The sequence below is a fragment of the Fundulus heteroclitus genome, chromosome 23 (assembly GCF_011125445.2).
Source record: "Fundulus heteroclitus isolate FHET01 chromosome 23, MU-UCD_Fhet_4.1, whole genome shotgun sequence".
NCBI lineage: Eukaryota > Metazoa > Chordata > Actinopteri > Cyprinodontiformes > Fundulidae > Fundulus > Fundulus heteroclitus.
The window spans coordinates 11,178,272-11,200,162 of NC_046383.1; the positions used below are offsets into that span (position 1 = coordinate 11,178,272).

The 21,891-nt window shown below is 39.9% G+C and overlaps 1 protein-coding gene across 3 annotated transcripts; it reads left to right on the forward strand.

Moving 5' to 3' along the window:
* The first annotated feature begins 9,660 nt into the window (after positions 1-9,660).
* On the forward strand, positions 9,661-21,891 carry tlx2 (T cell leukemia homeobox 2). Of its 3 annotated transcripts, XM_012870799.3 has the most exons (5): positions 9,669-10,882; positions 16,895-17,107; positions 17,385-17,622; positions 20,822-21,002; positions 21,484-21,891. In XM_012870799.3, the coding sequence occupies exons 1-5, from the start codon at positions 10,429-10,431 to the stop codon at positions 21,493-21,495; spliced, it is 1,098 nt and encodes a 365-aa protein (XP_012726253.3). In that variant the 5' UTR covers positions 9,669-10,428; the 3' UTR covers positions 21,496-21,891. The 3 variants fall into 3 exon arrangements, with proteins under 3 accessions (XP_035983295.1, XP_035983294.1, XP_012726253.3); XM_036127401.1 differs by lacking the exon at positions 21,484-21,891 and having other exon boundaries at positions 9,664-10,882; positions 20,822-21,053; XM_036127402.1 differs by lacking the exons at positions 16,895-17,107; positions 21,484-21,891 and having other exon boundaries at positions 9,661-10,882; positions 20,822-21,053.

The window sequence follows — 21,891 nt, forward strand, 5'->3', positions numbered from 1 at the left end:
GACATTTTATTCCTCTAAATCCTGGTTTAATTTTTTTTTCAAAGCAGAAATTGTATTGTCTCTAACAAATAAACAACAAATCAGACTTTTTAAAAAATATATATTTGGGTTTTCTACAACACAATGAAGCCACATCCCCGTTTTTACCTAAATGTTTGGAATTTGGTTAGAATAAAGCAATTTGTGTGCTTATTATATATTATTCTGTCATATTTATGTAACACCAGAAACAATTTCATGGTTTTACTCTAAAAACTTTAGATTAAATTAAACATTTTTATAGTTGAGTTGCTAAACTTGACACATTTGTTTCCTTCTTCTTTTGGTTAGTATTTCAGTTTTTATTAGGATTACTTCAGTCTGTTCTACTTTTGCTCTTCCCTTATTCAGTTTGAATATACAATTAAATTAGTATAATAATTCAGGAAGATCTTGGAAAACAGAGCACAAATTTTTAAAATACTCTCAAACGTTTGCCCTAATTATTGCCATTGTGCATGTACTAGCTGATTCTGGTCTTGGTTGTGAATATTTGAAAATTAGCATAATATGCTGTTTAAAGTCTGACATTCATGTATAGTTTTGCTCTTTTTGTTCTGTGATTGAGGGCAAATCCTTAAGTAGGTCAAAGCGTTACTGGTCGACAGCACAGTTCCCTCCAAGGTGATGTTAAGATAGGAGCAATTTCCTTGGAGTGATCATGGCTGAATCACAACAGGCTGAAAGATCAGGGTGTCTCTCTCAAATGCTTCATGAGCCAAGAAGGGGAGACATTTAAACAAAGTGGAAGAAAAATCTGGTAGAAACTTCTGTCATGAAAATATAAAGAGCAGCTTGATGAATTTCTTAGATGATAAAAGTGAGGAGTTAAGGTTAGAACACGTTATTGCTGTGTGACACATACAAAAAGGATGCCAACTTCACAAAAGAATGCAGGATTTTAACACATGCTATGAATGTTGGTCACAGAGCAGGCTCCTGGAGTTTACACCGTTTATTCTGGGATCGTCTGTTCTGAAGTCCAACAGGACCGGGGAGACGAGAAGATGACAGCCTCCATCACAATAATCTCTGACATCCTGGACTGCGACCCCCTCCCTCTCAGGTCTGGGATCATTTCAGCTGTCAATTTAAATGAGCGCGTTATCGGACAACTTAGCAAGTGGACATCCATTATCAGGACGTCCCGACTGTCTGCTGCAGCTTTTCTCAGGTTTTCCCGCAGCTATCTTTAGATCTTTGTCTCTCCTTAAATTCTCTCCAGATTCTTGTCTATGTGCCTGTTTTAATTATTTTATGGAATAAACCGTGTGTTTGCAGCTCGCCTGTGATATCTTCAATGTATGACCTGAAAAAATTAAAGCAAAAAACAAATAAATAACAGAAAAAAACACTTAACAGCAGAAGCTATAAAAACACATTTTTTCATTGCTGCTGCCCAATTTAATTAATTCCTTACTAGGACAGTTTTTTTTATTAACATCTTATCTCCGCCTGCAATGGGGTTTTTGTGAAATTTCATGCTTAATTCCCTATGCTTAATAATCTATAAAGGTATTTTTTAATGAATTAGTATCCCACGAACACATTTTTTTCCCCAATCTAATACAGTAAATCATTGTCATAAAACATTGTACATTTATCAAATAGCCTACTCTGCGTAACGGCCGAATATTTATGTTAAAGCCATAAACGTTGACATTTTGTCTAACCTTTGCTGTCTCTCATTTTAAATGAAAATGAATCTTTAAATGTGATTCATTCGCACAGACTGAGTTCAAAAAGCCCGCACATCTGAAACTGCGTTCACTGCAAACCATGCGTAAAATGTTGCATCCTGCAGGAATAATACAGAAAGAAAAGCGCAGCAAAAGGTCACCTGCAAATGAATAATGTGGTTAGTTTTAAAGGCATGTATCGGTTTAGGCCCGGTGGGCGGCGTTTATGTAAAATAAAAATAAATGAACATCCTGCAAAAACCTCAGCCCGGCGGATCTTGGTTTGCATAACTTTGTCCTTTTGCTTCGTTCATTTTAATTTGGCGTGCACACCCCGCTTCGCTCTCTCTTTCTCTCTCTCTCTCTCTCTCTCTCCCACCCTCCCAAATAAACCAAATGAAAGCTAAATCTGCCGGTAGGTCACTAATATATCGGGGGGTGCAGGAGAGGGGGCGCAACTGTGACAAATTCCTTTTGTCTCCGCTTTGCTGGTACTTTATTACCCAGGCGAGCAGCATCGCCTGGAGATAACGATTCATCACGCACAGCCGGCAACCATAGACAACGCCTTTGGGCAAAGTCAGCAAGGGGCCTTCATTTTAAGAGAGAGGGGCGCGCACGCGCGAGGCTGTGTGAGTGCACGAGAATGAGCGAGATGTGGTGGTGGGATTTGGGGGGGAGGGGGGGGGGGTCTTAATTGGCTGCTCGGTTTTATTGCATTAGTAAAATTGCAGCAACAGCCCTGCATTGCATCGTGTTTGCATTTCAGACGTCAGACACTCAAACTGTGCGTTTGCTTTATGATTCACAACCATCACGACTCAAGGAGCTTTGTTCAATGTGAAATGATCTAACGTCTCGTCAGGTTTGTGGATTTTTTAGTGGAGTTTAAATGACGATGTGGGGAACGTGGGTCACTGCAGACGCAACAAGCTACGGAGGGCTGCTGAAGACCCTTTATTTGGGCACTTAGATGAAGACAGTTTGTGCATATCATGCAAATCAGAGCCATTTTGTTGAGGTTCTTTAGCGGTTGGAATATCACCAGATTCAAAGCAAAGTCTTTCCTTTGGGAGCCCACCTCCAGCTGAGCTCGCCTGTCACCACAGCGCCATAAACTTCACTTTTACATTGACATAAGTTTGGCTTTCTGCATTCAGTGCAACTAGTTGTGCGGCTATTACCCGTGGTGACTCACTGATGAATTAGATATTAACCACATGGCAGAATACTGACACATCAGTCTCTTCACCTCATAAGATAAAGGGCTTTATTGAAACGTTTTTACTTTATTTTATTTTATTATTTTAATGGCCAACATAGTTCTTGGAAGATTTACCTGAGCTCATAATGTTTGGTTAAATTTATCAGACTTGGATCCATTTCATTCAAGTTAATTTTATTAAATGTTATTCTTGTACTGTTTTGCCATCTACATTTAGATTAAGGTGAAAGGAGAATATTTTATGCTTAACTTCAGCTAGTTCTAGAATCTCAGGCCTCGTTTACAACAGCTGATGGATTATGTCTCATTAGGATGTGTTAAAAAAGAGCATATGTTTTATGGGACTTTTATGATGGTTGTTGCATTTTCAAACGCCTGTTACTCACAGATCTATTTATAACCTGTGACAGTGTGCCTGAAATGTTTTCTCAGCTCAGATACAAGCAACTGGAATGATCAAATTACCTGTAACTTACGACTCATTTGACACATTAATTGTTTCCTTATATGTGTGCAATTGAGACATTTGTCTTGTGTGAACTCAAAGCCAGCAGGGGAACCGCAAACTCCGCTTGTGCCTCAGGCCGGCCCCGGTCACCGGCATGTGTAGAGCCGGCTATAAACAGAGCTTAGCATGAATTATTTTCTGAGATGTGTCTTTAAAAGAAACGCGTGTGTTCTGCTGCTTTTAAAGTGATCGAATAAAATCCTTTCCTCACGATCCCAAAATACCCAAATCAATACAAACACATTCACACATATCCAGAAAGAGTCCCAGACTGCACATTAGAAATGAGATAACTTTAAAACAATCTCTGTCATCCCCTGGTGCTTCCTTCCAACAGCAGACGCGGGAGCTAATCACGGCCAACAGCCTGAACTGGTGAGAATAATGAAAAGAGACACTTGGTGTCCTGATGAGGACGGATTGGCTTGTCAGTCTCAATAAAGAGATCTGTGATATTGCTCCTGATGGTTACAGGTTTTACAGCTGCGCTCCACGTGCAAATAGACAAACAGCAAACACAGAGCTGACCCATAAAAACCTATTGTTTCAGACTAAATAATTAAACATAAAAGTGTGCCGTGTAGCAGAGCCTATCCAAGGGCTGATGGGGCCCTAAGCAGAATATAATTTGGGGGCCTACTTGTTGTTAAGTTAGTCACCCCAGGTCGCACCTGGCTAGTCGGCACTCTGAAAATCTTTAATTTAATTTCAGGGTTTTTATTTAGTTTAGTTGCTGTGGATAAACTTCACCACAGCAAGTAGCTATATATCTTTAAGTACCTATATAACAAAAAGTATATTCTGAAATATTGAAAAAAAAATTTTAATTCATCAATGCTTGATCTTTCCTTCTGAATAATGCAGAATATGCATATGGTCCATTATATTGGGGTCAGCAGCAAACTAATAGGTGTAGCTATTTCTCCCTCACGTCACGAAACCAATAACACTTGAACTTAAGTGTTTATGAACATGATGGCTATAAATAAACCATGAAGACAGCCTTATTTGTCTCACTTATCAGAAAAAGATGGAAATCGTTAATTAAGATTTATCTATAGTTGAGCCAAGCAGCGTGACATAATAAACCTGTAGCAGTAAAGTATGTCTACAAAAAGTATATTTGTCAGTCAGTTTAAATCATCTGAAATGTTTTTATATTAAATTGAAATGATTATTTTAAAGTAAATTGTAAATCAATTTCTAAATGTAAGCTTGTTTTTAATGAACACGGTTTTTTTGTTAGTGTTTAGTTTTCCAACGTTTTTGAACCATTACAATGTCATAGAATGAAAGTTTATTGATTAATTGTTAGTGTGAATTTAGTGCTAACAGTGCCAACTGAATGATAATAAGGTAGCTAGATGAAGATATAGTGAATGTAATGAATAATATGAATTTTACTGCCAGACTTTTCACCTATGACAATGGACTGGTGTTAAGAAAGCTGGAGAAACAAGAGGAATAGCACATTCTGGGATAAAAGGTTATCCTCAAAGCTTCAATAAACTCAGGTAAAGAATGTTGACTCGGCTTCACTAAAAGTTACTTGTGGTGTACCACAAGTTTCCGTGCTTGGTCCTAAACCTTTCACATTCCACATAAATCATAAATGTAATGCATTTGAAATCAAATAGTCCAGAATTAACTAAATAATACAACACTGATGATTGTAAAAACTTCTGAGTTTCAAGAAATTATTTTATAGAAATAAATTAATCCTAAATTATGGAAAGACTGAATTTGGAAGATTTCATTAAAGACAAAAATGAAATAAAGACACTCTTATGATCAATACAATTAACACAGAGTGTATATGAATGAAATCAGATTTTATTTTGCGGGATAACTGACTATAACTTGTGCTATAGCTCTCTAATAGTCCTATATAAGAAGTATGGGGTGTGAAATAAAACTAAGGCTAATCTGATTTACATTATATAGAATAAAGTGGTAAGAATTATAAATGGTTCTTTCTGACTAACATTCATTAAATCTCATGCTTCAAAATACAATTAAGAATGAAGGCCCTGATAAAAACAAACAACGATCTCCTTCCAAACAGTATTTAAAAGTAGTTAGAAATTGAAGAAATAAATATCAAATTGGAAGAAAATGTATGTTTGATGTAGAAGTCCAAACAGATTATTAAAAAGATATCCATCTGTTCATAACGTCCATAATAAATAAAGAAAAAAAAACATTGTTGGCAAACTAATGTGAATGTGAAGCTTTAATATGATTGTCTGTGAGACTGTGATTTTTCCTAAATTAGTACACATTTTCAGGAATCTATCCCTATTTATTTTGTTTTCTTTTTTCTGTTTGGTCATAAAAGTTAAGTGCTGCCATAAATGTTAACGAGCAGGAATTAAAAAATTCATATAACATTTAAAGTAGGTGTGAGAATTCAGGCACTCTTGAGAGCCCTCTGTTGGATTATACAAGGGGTTGGTTCGCTGATGCTTTGGGCCGGCTGTTATTTTTGACGAACAATCTGGATTACTGAGCAAAGCAACACATAATCTAAGAAAACTGAAGAAAGTGCAACCCAGAACAACTGGGGACGCGCCTCATTACGTGCTCACACGTCCTCGGTTGCTGTAACATCAACATCCGTTGCGTCTAAAAACCGGATTTTTATAAACATACTCCGGTTATATGCCACCGGGAACCCCTGCAGCAGCCATTACGCATTGATTTGGCGCTGCACAACGCTCAGCCAGGCGTCACATCTCTGCAGCTGCATCACCCAAACAGAACCAGAGAGAGAGAGAGAGAGAGACGTCTCACGGCCCAGCAGGCTATCCAACATTATTTCCTCTCCTCCTGCCCGTACATCTTCCAGCTTTTGCATAAACGGCCAATTACCTTGTCGGTAAGCTGATCTGAGGCTCGGTGAATCTTCTCCTTGTTCAATTCATTTCCCTGTGACGCGCAAACATAAACAGGCCGAGCAGCGGCGGTGTTTTCCTCCGCACCCGTTCATCGTGCGCGCACCGCGTTATTGATATGGCCCCGCATCCACACAATTGATTTTTATGCTTCCCTCTAGCCACCTTGTGCAGTTGAGAGATATCTTTATTCGCACGAAAAGTGAAATAAGTGCGTAATAAAACGGTGATATATTAAATTCGTTTTTTTTCCCCGTGTCGCGCTTTTATTATGAGCCATTTTTCATGTTTATTGAATTGAGACCCCGGCGATCAACGTCGTCGCTTCAGGCGGATAAAGGTTAAATAATCTGTGCAAATCAGATGCGCCACTTTTCACAGCGGATCCTAGTTATTTATATGTTTAATACATCTATCTATCTATCTATCTATCTATCTATCTATCTATCTATCTATCTATCTATCTATCTATCTATCTATCTATCTATCTATCTATCTATCTATCTATCTATCTATCTATCTATCTATCTATCTATCTATCTATCTATCTATCTATCTATCTATCTATCTATCTATCTATCTATCTATCTATCTATCTATCTATCTATCTATCTATCTATCTATCTATCTATCTATCTATCTATCTATCTATCTATCCATTTCATTCATTTGTGTTGCAATGAGCCAATCAGCGCCTTTTAACCAGCCCTATGAGCTGCACATTTCCCGACAATGTCAGCTAATTTATGGCTTCATTCTCCCACAAACTGCACCAAATCATTGCTTCATCCCGCCTCGCTCGCGTAAATCTGCCCAGTGTTCAGTTGTGCTGCTAAATGCAGAGGTGCAAACGTGCAGGCCCCCAACAATCCGGATCATGTCACTGTATAGCAACCCGGTCTTGTTCACTATTTGATGTATTTTGTTGGAGTCAGTTTTTTTTTTTTGTTACCAGCTTTTGATGGTTCATGTGGTCTTTTTAATTGCATGAACAGTGACTCGCATAATTATGACCACCATGACTTTAAAATCCTCTGCTGATATGTTCCCAAATAAATCCTGCAGCAGACGCTTCCTAAAGTGTCCAAATCCGTCACTGCCCTTCAGTCTCTGGCCCAAAAATATATCTGGGGAACCTTACAGATTAATTATCCTAATTTGATTGAATAATATAATTTAATAATAGTGAATAAAGGGAGGAAAATAGGGCTGTTGGTTTAATGTATTAGTTTATTGCAAAGTCATGGAACTATGGAGGTCCAGCAGTGTCACAATTCAATAAATACATTTTCATTTAAACAACAGCTTTAATGTATCAACAATCAAGGAAAGTGAAAATAAACATAAATGATAAATAGACATTCAAACAAATGTACGCAAAGTTCATAGCTACAACTTTTTCATCAAGACGATTATTTCTTTTTAAAAAATAACACATCCACAGATCGCCTGGAGTGGTGCAGAATGAAAGTATAAATTTTACTGAAAAATAAATATATAGTAAAAAAACATTATTGTTTGATACATTTTGGTTGGTCCAAAATATTGAAGTCATGTGAGAAAGAGCTCAGCTGTGGCCAGATCATGGTAGCTCCGGGATATCGATGAGAAATGGCTTATCAGTGTTACGTCCCACATTCATGCGGACCATAAAATGAAGCAAAATGAGGATGAACGTCGTCAAGCTTTTGAATGTTGGTGCCAACTTGAGGAAGCAAAGGGGCTCAGGATCCACGTGGAGGAGGATTTTCCTTCTCAACTGCTAAGTTAAATGTTTGCTAATTCTAACCATTATGCAAATGCTGGCAAACAGTACAGTTGAAGTTTGGAACGAAAGCAGGAGAGTGTAAGTGCGCCACCTGCTGGCCGGGAGGAGTTAAGGTGGTAGGTATCTCCTTTAATAATTATATATTATAGTTTTACATATAAATACACATCTAATAATTTTGTGCTGCAGCACATCATTAGGTTATTTGATTGTCAGACTTAAGGCCGAGACACACCAAACTGTCCGATCCGACGGAAAATGGAATCATATGAAGTCGTAGAAATTAGACCTGGTTGAAGTGAATGGGGCCGGGCAGACTCGTTTGCGGTTCTACGTTCCTGGATCTGTATTGGAGCTGCGCAGTGATTTGATGGAAGAATCATGAGTCAGACAGGAAGAGAGACACGTTGGCAAAGTAATACACATCCGCTCTGGGGAAAACAGAGCAAAAATCTTTTAAACGCAACATAAACTGTACACAATTTCTGGCTAGGTCCATCCCCATGTAGGTCGTCCGGAAACACACACCTCAGCATTGTTGTACCAGGAGCTCAACGAACGAATGTACGAAACATTTCAATAAACAGTACTTACCCATGATAGGACATCAGATATAAAGACAGTTTAACAGCGATGTTCTTGGAGCTTGTTTGAGAAGCTAATGCGGCTTTGCGTTTACCACCCGGTTGTATCCGGTTGTCCGTAGAGGGATCCTCTATACAACCAGTAGGTCAGGATAAAAATCTGTACGGATCTGTCCGTTGGATCAGATGGTTTGATGTGTCTTGAACTTTACCCATTAAAAGGAATAGGCAGAGCTAACATCGCCTTAGTCAAGATAATTTGTTGGAAGTGAACTTAGCAGTTTAACCAATCAGAAACCCGTTTTTTTGTTGCAAAGACAAAGTCAGTAAAAAGAAGTATCTGTGAATTTAAGTCAAATTAAAATAACAACTTAATTTAACTATAGATAAAACGATTAATTGTGATTTAAAACAATTATGGACATGGTCATTTATTTTATTTTTTGTTTTATTTGAATGATTACTAGTTAACTTCTTTATGCATTTTGAAACTCGATGGGTCACAATTAAGGTAAATTAAACCTTCATGTTATTCTGGAAAAGACTGGATTTCTCAAAATATTTTACCATGGCGCAGATTTAATTAGAGATGCGCTCATAACGCCTTTTATGGCCAAATTGTACTTCCGGTATTCTTTTTGGTTGGAATCAGAGCACTTTTTAACGGAATAAGTTAAAAAGTGATGCAGGTTCTTTGACAAACGTAGAACTCAAACAGAAAACGAAGATGTGACCAGATGGTCCCTATCCATCATTGTCGCTGGTGCATTTGGAGGTAGAAAGCGATGCGAGTCGTGCAGGTTGACCCATTTAATGAATAGGGAAATAAATCTACGTTTGACCTGCCAATTGCGGACTTCTGGTCGATTGATGCGTCTTTAGTTTCAGTTTAAAAGCGCAATAACGTCGGCTCAAAACGCAGTATCCTAGAGCACCAGGAAAAGCTGCGCACAACGTGCTGCGGCCTCTTTAAGACATCCGAGCAAAACAACTGTCCTGATGGGGGAGGAGAGTGAGGGATGAGAGGGAGGGCTGGCTGGTTGAATGGCTGATTTTGACGCTGTTACGCAGAGGGCAATCTCACCTGCTGAAACGCTTGCAAGTGCACTTCGCCATTCAGCACAACAGAGCCCTCTTTCAGCGCTCACCTCCAATTAATATCCGAGCCTGCGAGGTCAGCGCTTTATTGTTGTTGTTTTTTCCGCCCCGTTTTTCGCTTCCTCGGGCTTGTCCCGGTTTTTTTTTCCCTGTCCTGTGTTCGTTTTGATCTGAGGAAATCGGCTACTTTGCCATGTTCCCTGCGTATGGATTGCCTGTGCCAGAGTAGGCGAACAAAGCGCATCAAGTCTCTCCAGAGAACTGGTTCTTCTCAGAACCCCGGATTTTTTGCTCAGTGAGTAAACTCTGGATAATCTTCGCGCATCGTCGACGGGGTATTTTTTTCCCCTCGTTGAAAGGTTTCCCTGTTTCTAATACACGGATAGACTGCTCTCAAAGATGGATAGGATAAGCGTTTTTTTAGCCAGACGGATTGGCATTTAATTTAGGAAACACCCGCTCCCACTGCTGGACAGAAATAATGGCATGATTTTGGATAGCACCGGACGCGTTGTTGGTTTCCTGGGAGTTGATGCTCAGATTGAACAGAACAGTCCTCCAAGAGCAGTCGTTTCATTTCCCTAGACTCGAAAACACCCCGTCTCTAGAAAATCCTGTGAGATCGCCACTGAAATGGAGCACACCGGGATCGAGGAGGTGAGCCAGACACACCAGCAGCAGCATGAACCCATCAGCTTCGGAATCGACCAAATCCTCAACAGCTCGGACCAGTCCAGCGGCTGCATGCTGCCCAACCGGACCGGCGACCCGGATTACGCGCTGGCCCCCAACGTGTACAGCAACGGCTACAACAGCGTCTACAACCCGGCCTGCTCCTACAACGTCAACATGAACATGAACGTCAGCATGAACATGAACGTAAACGTGAACTCCGGGAACTCGGGCGGGGTGATCCGGGTGCCGGCGCACAGACCCATGCCGCCCCCGCCTCCACCGTCGGCCGCTGCCGCGCCTCATCCGCCCCCCGGAATCCCCGCTGTGCACGGGATGGGGATGGGGAACCCGGCGAACTTCACCTTCCCGTGGATGGAGAGCAGTAGGAGGTTTGCCAAGGACAGACTAACAGGTAAAAAATAAATAAATCTCCCGTCATGTTTTTTTTTACCCCCTTCTTTAAGATGGAGTTACGTCACCCAATCGCATCCTGTTGAAATTCAAAACGTTTAGTCACTGTAACTGTAATAAATAGAAAAGGAGAGATGAGTTGTGCAGGCGGGGCGGTGCGGATGTTTTAATCTTTATGTTGTAATCTATAACGCATCATATAGACGCTCACAGAGTCTCTGTTATTATGCTGGAAGGGCAGCCTGATGAACGAGAGCAGAAATTGACACAGACGTGCTGATGAATCAGTATTGGACAATCACTCTCCATTTACAGCGGATGACGGATAACGACGCTCTCCATTTTTTTCCCTTTATGAGGATGAATGATTTTTTCCTTCATCTTTGAGACACTGGAGAAAGCAGAAGGATGAGTTACAGACATAATAACATGACAAAATTATTATTATTATTATTATTATTATTATTATTATTATTATTATTATTATTATTATTATTATTATTAATTTAAACACATTTCTATTTACTTTTTCCTCCTGCCTGGAATTTCAACTACTTGTCGAAGTAACAACTCCAACATTGCAATTAACTCTACAAGCGTTATGGTTTCTGCTCCTAATTTTTGTTGTTCAAACAGAAACAAACCCCCCCCCCCCCAAAAAAAAAACAACAATAATTATAATGATGAGTATTTTTTTAATCAAAACTATAGTTGACACGTCTTTATATATATATATATATATATATATATATATATATATATATATATATATATATATATATATATATATATATATATATATATATATAACCTTTTAATGACCACATTTACACCTCTAAAAAAAAAAAAGCTAAATATACACTCTGAGTCCTTATTTGCATTTTGAGTGGAACTTTCAGAAATGTTGGCTTTTATATATATTATAATAACAAATGCAGACAAAAACTTAAAATATGAGATGTCAATTTGCAAGAAAATAACAGCTAAAATTCATACATAAACTAATGCATTAAAAGATGTGACAACATTTTCTTATATTAAACATGTTACCTTATTAAATGTTCTTAGTAAATTGATTTTGATTTGCAGTTTTCAATGATAATCTTAGGATGAAAATGGGAAACATCCTGGAAATGCGCGTAGGCGTCCTACTCTCCACGCATTAAATATTCATATTTCAGCTCCTGCTACCTGATTAATTATTCAATGGTGGACGATATGTCATCTGCAAAAAGATACAGTGTAAATAGACTTATCAATTTTACTCATAGTCACAGAGGGCCCCTCGTTTAATTCCTCTCTGCTTTGCGTAATTATTCCGCTGCTTATATTCTTTCCTCTGTATTGATCACCCAAAGACCCTGCATGGTCCTTTCCGCCAGCAGGACGCAGAAACATCACAGATTTGCTGCGCTTTGTTTCCTATAAAAAGGTTTACATCATCTCTCCTTCTGGCAAGTTTGAATGTCTCTCTCCTCCTTTCCAAGATGAAACCGGAGGAGGCAAAAAGCGCTCCAGTGGAGCTCAAATCAGCTCAACGTTTTGCCAAAAGGCTTTTGCGGCGAGTAATTCTGCCGTTCATTGGAGCTCGTTTTTGCGGGGATGTAAACGAAAACCTGCAAACTGCGCTGCAGACTCTCGTTTTTCACCACGCGTGGGGCAGAAATTCACCACCGTTCACCACGGGGGCCAAACGCACAGCCAGACAGGCGTAAAAAAGAAAATAAAGCTGCAGAGGACGCCGTGAGGCTCACCGACGCATGAGCAAAACGGACTGAGACCCAACCAGCCAGACCTGATTTATGTTCTAGTTTAGATTTATTTTGTATGAATATGGTCAATCTAACCCTTTAAGCAATTTGACAAATGCATTTTTTTTCTTTTTGTAAAAGCAGTTGAGTTTAAGGTTCAGGGTTAATGTTTCCTTCTTTATTTTCTAATTTTGTAAAATTTACGGAGGCCTTAAAATAAATTAAAAAAAATATCACAAAACAACAACAAAAAAGAAAACAAAACCAATACATACAAATAAATAAAATATATAATTTAGGTTTAATGGTTAACATCCCATAGAGCTGAATTAAAGTGTAAAATTCATATAAATAAGCAGCAATGTTTGTTACTAAATATGACATCAATGTTTAACGTTAAAAATTGATAAAACAAGCAACACAATATAGAACGAATAAACAGGTAGATATATAATAGTGTTCAAGTGTTTTTTAAATCTATTGTAGAGTCGAATGTGAGCAGAATTTACTTAAATTAATAAATCCGAACAAAATCGAAATAATCCAAGTAATAAACGACCAATTGTAGCATCCACACATCCGCTAATATTAGGGATAATGATGATCATGATTACCATGCATCAATAATGTGGATTATTGACGCATTTCAGTGCCATGATGCAGATGAGCAGCTCCATAACTCACCCAGCAGCAATAAAGCATAATTACAGCCTTTCTCTGTGCAGTGACAGAGTTAACTCCTCCCTGTGCTGCTTGTTTTTATCTCAGTGTGACGGAAACCAGAGTCCTTTCCTTTTTGTCCCGTGTTGTGTAATAAATAGCAATGTATGTTCACGTTATATTTCAATATCCCCCCTAAGAATCCTTCGCGGATATATTTATTAGATTGCTGCAGAGGTAATATCCGCAGTGGGGAAGGGAGGCGCTGTCACAGAGAAGTGTTATTAAGTATAAGTGGTTTTATTATGGGAAACATATTCTCCACGGTGGCATTTTTAGATTTTTTTTCTTTCGATAATGCCTATGCTAAATTGTGTTACGGAGAAAAAGAGATGTTGTTTTTCCACCCCTTTCATTTTTGTTCTTGATTTTTTCCCCCCCGTTCAGTTGATAAAGGAGTACAGCTCGAGTTATTTTTGGAGGATTTTTGTTTTTATTCGCTTTTTCTTTTATTTTGTAAGGTTTCGTGTACTGAGCTGTTAAACTGATTACATGTTTTCATGTCAGCCCTAAAAAAAATTATAATTATGACACACAATTACTACAAGCAATATTTTTTATTATCATAAATTTAACATGCCACTGTTTTTTATTGAGCCCTACTGTAAATAGTGTTTTATTACATTTAAATCCAAAAACGTAATATGTAACAGCAAAATGTCACAAATGCTGCTGTTATTCTGCAAACAATGATAATATTATCAAAAAAAGTTTTGCATTGACAATTTTAGTCATAAAGCATGAAATGAGTTATTTTACTGCCATTTAATTTGTATTCTGCACAGTTTCCACAGCCTTGGGTGTAAAGCTTTTACATCTGGCTCATGCATTAAAACAGCTCGATATGAAACTTAAGTTCAGCTGCATTTCAGACGCTGTGAAGCAATGCCTTGCTGCAGTTGGCATCTCCAAAAGAGCCTGCAGCTCATTTGGTTGCCTCTGAACGTGCTCGTATGTGCCTGGCCCATTAGTTAGGCCGCAGATGGCCTGAAATAGCCTCCTAATGCAGGATTATTTGGCCAGACCTGCTGCTGGGAGCAACAACAGGCCTCCTCTGTGCTCTCCCTCCGTGACCCATAAGGCTCCAAGCTGATTTAGGCAAAAAGATTCTCTAAAAGTCAATGGTAATGGCTGTAATGGTGTTGCAACCCACTTATAGTGAAGCTATAGAAATAAAACTGGGTTTTTGTTTGCTTAAAGTCTTGATTAAATACCAGCGAGGGTTGTCCATATCCCAAAAGGTGCATCAGTTGGGTGCAATTGCCATTTTATTATTATTGAGCGATTATCTGAGTGCGCACATAATGTGAAGTTGTGTTACGATGCAATAAAAATATCATAGAAGATTAAAAATAACAATAAGAGAAGAGAGCAGAGAGGTCAGGGTCAGGCCTGCTGCGAACGTGCAGCTTTGACGCCGAGGCTGCGCCGCTAATTTCCACGCCGCTGATGTAAACTTTATGTGACCCGCTGTTAGAGCAGAATCTAGCTGCTCATCTTTTCCTTACAAATCATTTGCTCGTGTGTGCCTCAATTTGCCAATCGTGTTCAGCACCATCAGGGGACTCTGGCAGCTCCTTGGAAATGACTGCAGCACCAGTAATAGCTTCGTGTCCCATTTCCCATCCAAATTGTCATCGTGTGTGCTGGCAAATGAATTTTCAGCTCGCTGAAACTCTCTCAGCAGCAGCAGCAGCAGCACACAGCCCCCCGGGGGGGACACCTATGCAGATGTTTTCATATTCATTTCGGCTCCTGGTGATCTTCTCTGACAAAACAAAAACAAATAAACACCCTGTAAGACAGCCGGCAAACAGCTTGCTAGGGAAAAAAAACAACACAAACACGCACGTTTTTTTTTTTTTTTCTTTCTTGGTTTATTTTAGCATTTTATTTCCATTCAGCCTCGGAACGAGAATGGCTGCAGAGTGGATCTGCGACGAACGATCCCATTACATTTATCGATCATCTGTTTACCCACGGCTGACAAAATAGACAGGATTCATAGATATTTTATGATGCAGAGGATAAGCTGTCATTAATATCCTGCATGCGAGGTGCAGAAAAGAAAAACACTTATGGTGAGCGCTTTATTTTTAGTCATTTATAGAGACACAAATCAAGAAAAGGAAACAAAAAGCTACGTACAACATATTTTCAGACTAATCAGGCTTAACCAGTTGTAGTTTTTATGCTTCTCTTAATTGAAGATAGGCAAAATGCTAAAAAAGGAGGTGAAAAGCTATTTTTTGTGTAATTTCATCAATAGAATAAAGGTTTTATGAATCTTGAATTGTGTTTTGACCAATCCAGTTAATGTATGGCCAACAAACTTATTCAACTAGACTGATTCCTTTATATCAGACTAATTAAAATAAAACACAGTGTAACAACCCCCTGAATAGGCCCATGCTGGAAGCTGTGGGTTAGATTCCTCCAGCTTAATTGTCTAGCTCAGGGGTTTGCAACCTTCACAATATAAAGAGGCATTTTTGCTCCAAGTCTGCCTAATTAAAGCTCGTTTAGAGACACAAATGTGACCTTTTGAAAAAAAAAAAATCTTATTTTTTTATAAACATCTACTATAAGGAACGTGTTATAATTTTTTAAGAAATACCACTTTATTTTTATTTTAGATTAAAAAAAAAGATTTCTACATTTAAACATGTTCGAAGGGATCTTATTATTTGTAGAAAATTATGTTTAAAAAACCCCACATAGTTTCCAACAAAATGACAAGAAAAATAGATCAAAAAATATAATACTGGTAAAATAAAAGCGCTAAAACCAGCATTTGTTATTATATTTATACTTAAAATCACTAACTGGTTCTGTATCATTTAAAGCTAACGTTACTTAGAGCCGTAGTGGAAAGTCCAACCAGCCACTTGTAGCTCTGGAGCCGCTTTCACCTTGATAAACTCTTATGCACCATTTACTGCAAAAATGCAATCAAAATGTGTTTTTTGGCCGTAGCTGAGGTAGTTGTTTTGTTTTTTTTCTCCCGTCACTCTCAGATGGAGCGGCGCCCTGGGTTGTCAGCCATATCCCTCATAAAAAAAAATACATGAAATATGTGGTGAAAATCTGTATCGTTTGCATGTAAATCCTCTCGCTCTGGAAATATCTAACAGCTTTAGAGCTTTAATGACGCAATTAATGTTTGACCTACTTTTTGTGCAAATTCTCTGTTTAAACCAGATACTACTTTGTTTAAGGAAAATCTGCTCCTAGCTTCTGTATTTCATTCGTTTTTTTCTTTCCGACATTAAAAACTCATTCAAAGTTTTTACGGATGGCCTGTTTGTGTTTGATTTATCTTTATAACCCCGCAAGTCCTCTCTCATTTTCTCTGAATGAGACATATCTCATTTTGTGGTTTAAAAAAGACCAACTTTAAGAGAGCAGCAGTAAATGTCATTAAAGTAGAGTCTGTTCATCATTTAGGACTCCTTCATGTGATTAGCCGCTGTGGGTTGGTGCCAGCCCGGCTGCTGCTGTACTCCAGATGTGGGACCTGACTGTGTCTCCCTTTCCTTTAGGGGAGGAGGCAGAGGAGAGCCGAGCTGGGGAGGCCACAGGGGGGCCGGAGGCTGCCGGGTCCCTCTGTCCTCTCCCCAAGGGAGACATCGGCAGAGTCCCTGTCTGGAGCACGGTGGAGACATTAGCCAAATGCTATTACCCCGAGCTCGCTCACCTGCGAGACAGCAATGGCCTTCTGGCAGACTATCCTTTTCCAAAGGGGGCTTGCCCAGGTGAGTCACCCCCACCCATTACATAACCATGTCTTACCCATTCAGGTGATCTCTTTTGAAACATTACGTTGGCTTGGCTAATTTTCGTGAAGTCCGTCATACTTATTCATCTGCGTTCCGCATGCTTGCATTTCCAGGTAAAACGCACATCAGCATCATTATCAGCATCACTTATTTAAAAGCAGCTCTCAGAAACACCAGAACTGTGAACTGAAATTCACATCTTAGGTCTTTTGTAAGAGTGAAACGTCTTGACCTCTCCTGCCCCGTTTTCCAGCCGCCCTCTCGCCCTTCTCCGTGACCCGCCGCATCGGCCACCCGTACCAGAACCGGACGCCGCCCAAGAGAAAAAAGCCCCGCACGTCCTTCAGCCGCGTGCAGATCTGCGAGCTGGAGAAACGCTTCCACCGGCAGAAGTACCTGGCGTCGGCTGAGCGGGCCACGCTGGCGAAGGCCCTCAAGATGACCGACGCACAAGTCAAGACCTGGTTTCAGAACAGACGGACAAAATGGCGGTAAGACTGCGGCAAAGGGGGAAGGGATATTCATCCACCGGGGAGTGAAGCAAGTCCTTTTTCTGTTCTACTTGTTCCCCCTCCCACAGTCTGATTCCTCGAAGTGAAACAAAGAGGCTTCAGACGTTTTTACCTGACAATCGCGCTTTGCCTCTGTCATAACTCGACAGCTTCAGGATGTCACCGCCTTTCTGAACATGCCCACCAAAATCTTACCCGAGGCACACCTGGCTGAAGCTGCAGCGTTCAAGGGCTTGTAAAACACGACACCTTTTCTGCTTAGCCTAGCTGCCTGTCGAGGCCGGATCACTTGACTAAGCACAATCACTGGTGCGCCTCCTGAAAGGCCTTTTAGAAAGCTGCTGTCCAAAGCAATACTGAAACACTCACAGGAGGAGCCGTCTGCCAAACACACACACACACACACACACACACACACACACACACACACACACACACACACACACACGCTTCATCCTGACTGTTGTTTATAGCCATTTGGAGGTAAATGAGTAGAAAATCTAATTATAATGCACTGCCCATTGTTAAAGGAGCAGGACGCATATTTCAGAAGCAAATTACAGAGCGTTAAATTACCTTAAGACATTACCTTAAGGGCTTTCACGTTTAAACGACCTTAATGCTTTCCTAAATGTTTTTCATATTCATTGCACTTGAAAAACATTTAAAAAAGGTTTTTTGCATGTTGCCGTAAATGTACTGGCCGTATGTACATTGCCTTACGTGAGTAATCACTGCTCTTTATACATTGCGTTACATTATAACCACAAACGTCATTATATTTTCTTTGGATTTTGTGTGACAGGGCAAACACATTTTGCATAAAATGTGGAAACAAATTTATAAATGTCTAAATGTGGTGCATAAATTAAAATCTAGAGAGAGCAGCTTAGATTTACTCGTTACTCACTTTGTAGAGCCACCTTCTGCTGCAATTACAGCTGTAAGTGTTAGGGAGCATGTCTCTGGCTGCTTCACACATCTAGAGACTGCATTTCTTTTCAAAAGAACTGTCAGCGAACGTGAATTTTTATGTATTGACACAGATTCTCAACCAGATTTAGGGCAAAGCATGTCTGACACACAGATGTGGTTTTGAGCTATAAACCATTCCCTGGCAGCTCCGGCTGTAAGTTTAGGATCAAGTGTTGTTTAGCCTCCAGCAACTTTTCTTCCACGTTTGCACTAAAAAGCATCCCCACAGCATGATGCTGCCACCATTATGTCTCACTGATAGTGTGTTCAATGTGTTAGTGTTTCTATCTATACCCAGATTACATTACAAACAAACTCCTTTTCCTAATGAGGCAATTTTATGTGGAGCAAAAACAGAAAAAGGGTTTGCATGCACTCGCCCTGCAATAAAACATATAATTATCTTTCCACCTCATAACCATGCATTACTTACTGTTAGCCTGTCTTACAGAACACCAATATAATGCATATTAAAGTTTGGTGTTTTTTACGTAATCGTGAAAACGTTCACGCGCTGCGAGGCTCTCTAATTTGTTGAATTTTGCTTTAAAGGTATAAAACGGTGGATTTTACACACGCGCGCGCACAAAAAGCTCCCAACAGTGACGTCATCCGCTCTGAGTCTGCAACACAGGTTGTAATAAAACGAGTCTGCTCGTAATAAAACACCAGCAGAGCGTATCCTGACTGAGCGGCCTGTCACGGGGGTAGCAGGGGAATTGGTTTAACTCGTTTTTCTGATTTCCTACTTTTGCTGAGATTTATGCAACGCTCCCCTCCGTTCGTCTTGCATCTGATCGGATGAGCGTGAGGGATGTCTTTGCGTGACGACCACGCTGGTAACAAGACGATGATCGAATCAACAGCCGGGGAATCGGATTATGATAATGCTGTTAACAATAATGTGTGGCTAATGGATGGAGGTTGGTGTGCGTGAAAGAGGGGGTGTTCAGAGGTGTGCTCCTGCTCGTCATTCTACCATTCGGGTTTCACTGTGGATTTGAAGAACATCGGCTGTTTCAGACACAACTCCCCTTTCAGGTTTATTTGCACAGGAATACAGATCAGTCCTCGTTTTTATCTCAGCTTGAAAACATTTGCAATTAGATCTGATTCGGTTCTTTAATCGTTTAGGGTGTAATATAAAGGCATCGTGTTATTTAGAGGTGGAGGCACAGTTTGGAAATCAAACATCACCACGCCAGTATCAACTCGTCAATTAATTGCTGTACTGGATATACAGGATATGCTTTACTGGTGTCACTCTGAAACAAACAGAGAAGCAGATGTAAGCTTTCACCTTGAGGCAGGATCCACCCCCCCTCCCAACGTCAGCCACAATCTCTCGTCAGCTCCTGTCACTCGTGTCAATCAGCAGCCATCTTGGCCTGGAGCTAAATCCTGCTGCACAGGAGCTGAATAAATATTCAGGTGCAGCAGCCTACTTGCAGATGAGCAGCTTTGCACCTGCAACGTGTTTCCTGCTCTATTTACTCGATTGTCACATCCTGGCGTCAGACTCTGTGTTGGAAAAGTATGAACATTCATCTTTTTGGGAATTAGTGTTAATTAAAGATGAACCTCTGCATTTTTCTAAGGATGTTTTTGTTGTGAATTTTATTTTTATTCAGATTTGAGCCCTGTTGTGCGTAAGGGTTTTGGTTGATGACATCTTTCAAAGAGCCTTAATTGTGAAAATATTGTAAATATTTTTGTTTTACTATAATCAAATAAACAAACAAAGTATAGCTAAGTCATTTCTGATTATACATTTTTATTTTATTATTTTTGCTCATATTTTCTTATCAGGAATAAACAAAACAAAAATATTTCTACATTTTCTGCAGTAGAATATTTTTATTAGGAATGCCATCTTAGATTTTAGCTCCTCTTTATGCAAATAATATATATTTATTTCTTACTGTATATATTAGTTTTCTCATTTTATAAGAATGTGTTCAAAATGTTAATTTTGGAAAAAACATGTGTGCAGTAAATAGTTTTCCATTATTTTTAACCATGTTTGAGACCTGAATTGATCTAAAAATGCAAAGAAAGTCCAAATTAAATACTAAAAATAGTACCTTGCTTAAAATGCAAAGGTGCTACATAAAGACCGTTTTCTTTAAATGCCCCGTTAAACTGTACATGACTTTGGTTTTAAACGATCCTCCACTCATGGTCCATCTCCTCCCTCCCGCAGAAGGCAAACTGCAGAAGAAAGAGAGGCCGAGAGGCAGCAGGCCAACCGGCTGATGTTGCAGCTTCAGCAGGAGGCTTTCCAGAAGACGTTGAGCCAGCCGCTGCAGCCGGATCCCCTCTGCCTGCATAACTCCTCCCTCTACGCCCTGCAGAACTTGCAGCCTTGGGCAGAAGACAATAAGGTGACCTCCGTCACCTCTGTGGCTTCTGTGGTGTGACCGTGTGGGTGTGAATGTGTGTCTGGAAGAGAAACGGGAGGGAGGGGGAAAGGGACAAAGTTTGGAGTGAAATGCCTTTTATCCAAGTGCCGTCAGTATAAAAGGACAAAAGTGAGGGATTTCCTCCCAAAGTCTTCTCGCCTATCTGGGAGATCATAGAGAGAGGAGAATGGTGCTTGCTTTTCAGGGAGAGACTGAGAGTGGACACTGCGCTTCCTCACACATTGATCATTACCAGCAACATGGTGGGGGGAGCGAACGTAGACAGAGACGGCTCTATGTTACTGTCAGGATCCACAAATAACACTGTGCGGACCTCAGAGCGCAGGAGCCGCACTTAGATGCTCTTTGTCAAAACTAAGCAAGTCTACGAGTGTTAATCTGAGAAATCTGAAGTCTGTTGAGTCATATCCTGCCTTACACCAAGTTTCCGCTTTTCCTTCAGCTGTCGGTCTAAAAGAGAAGAGGGCACTTTCCCCACTAAGTGCCAGGAAACAAACGGACACCTCTGTACATGCCCAACTTCCAAGACTGCCCCCTCATTTGCCTCCGGACCCCCCTCCCCCCCTTCTGCAAGGCGGCAGGAGGCTCATTGCCAGTGTTGGGAAATATACAGCCTCCACTTTTTTTTTTTTTTTGTTCGCTTCTGACTTTGTACAATGTAGTAAAATGCATGTTTCAATCCTTTTCTGTGTGCACTCAGAGGAACCACTGAAGTCAGCTGCGGTCGAGGTGGATCTCCTCCCCAGCTGCACTGCTCGAGTGGTAGCGGATTGGCCCTGATGATGGATTCCTCATTATGTTAAAATCAAAAGTGTTTTATATTAAAAGATATTGTGACTTTTTGAAACGA

What these genes read in the sequence shown, in the direction of transcription:
- tlx2 (XM_036127401.1), top strand. Translation starts at nt 10,429, where the DNA reads ATGGAGCACACCGGGATCGAGGAGGTGAGCCAGACACACCAGCAGCAG. An exon ending in TCCAAAGGGGGCTTGCCCAG is followed by an intron (nt 17,108 to 17,384) that starts GTGAGTCACCCC and finishes CCCGTTTTCCAG; the next exon opens with CCGCCCTCTCGCCCTTCTCC. An exon ending in AACAGACGGACAAAATGGCG is followed by an intron (nt 17,623 to 20,821) that starts GTAAGACTGCGG and finishes TCCCTCCCGCAG; the next exon opens with AAGGCAAACTGCAGAAGAAA.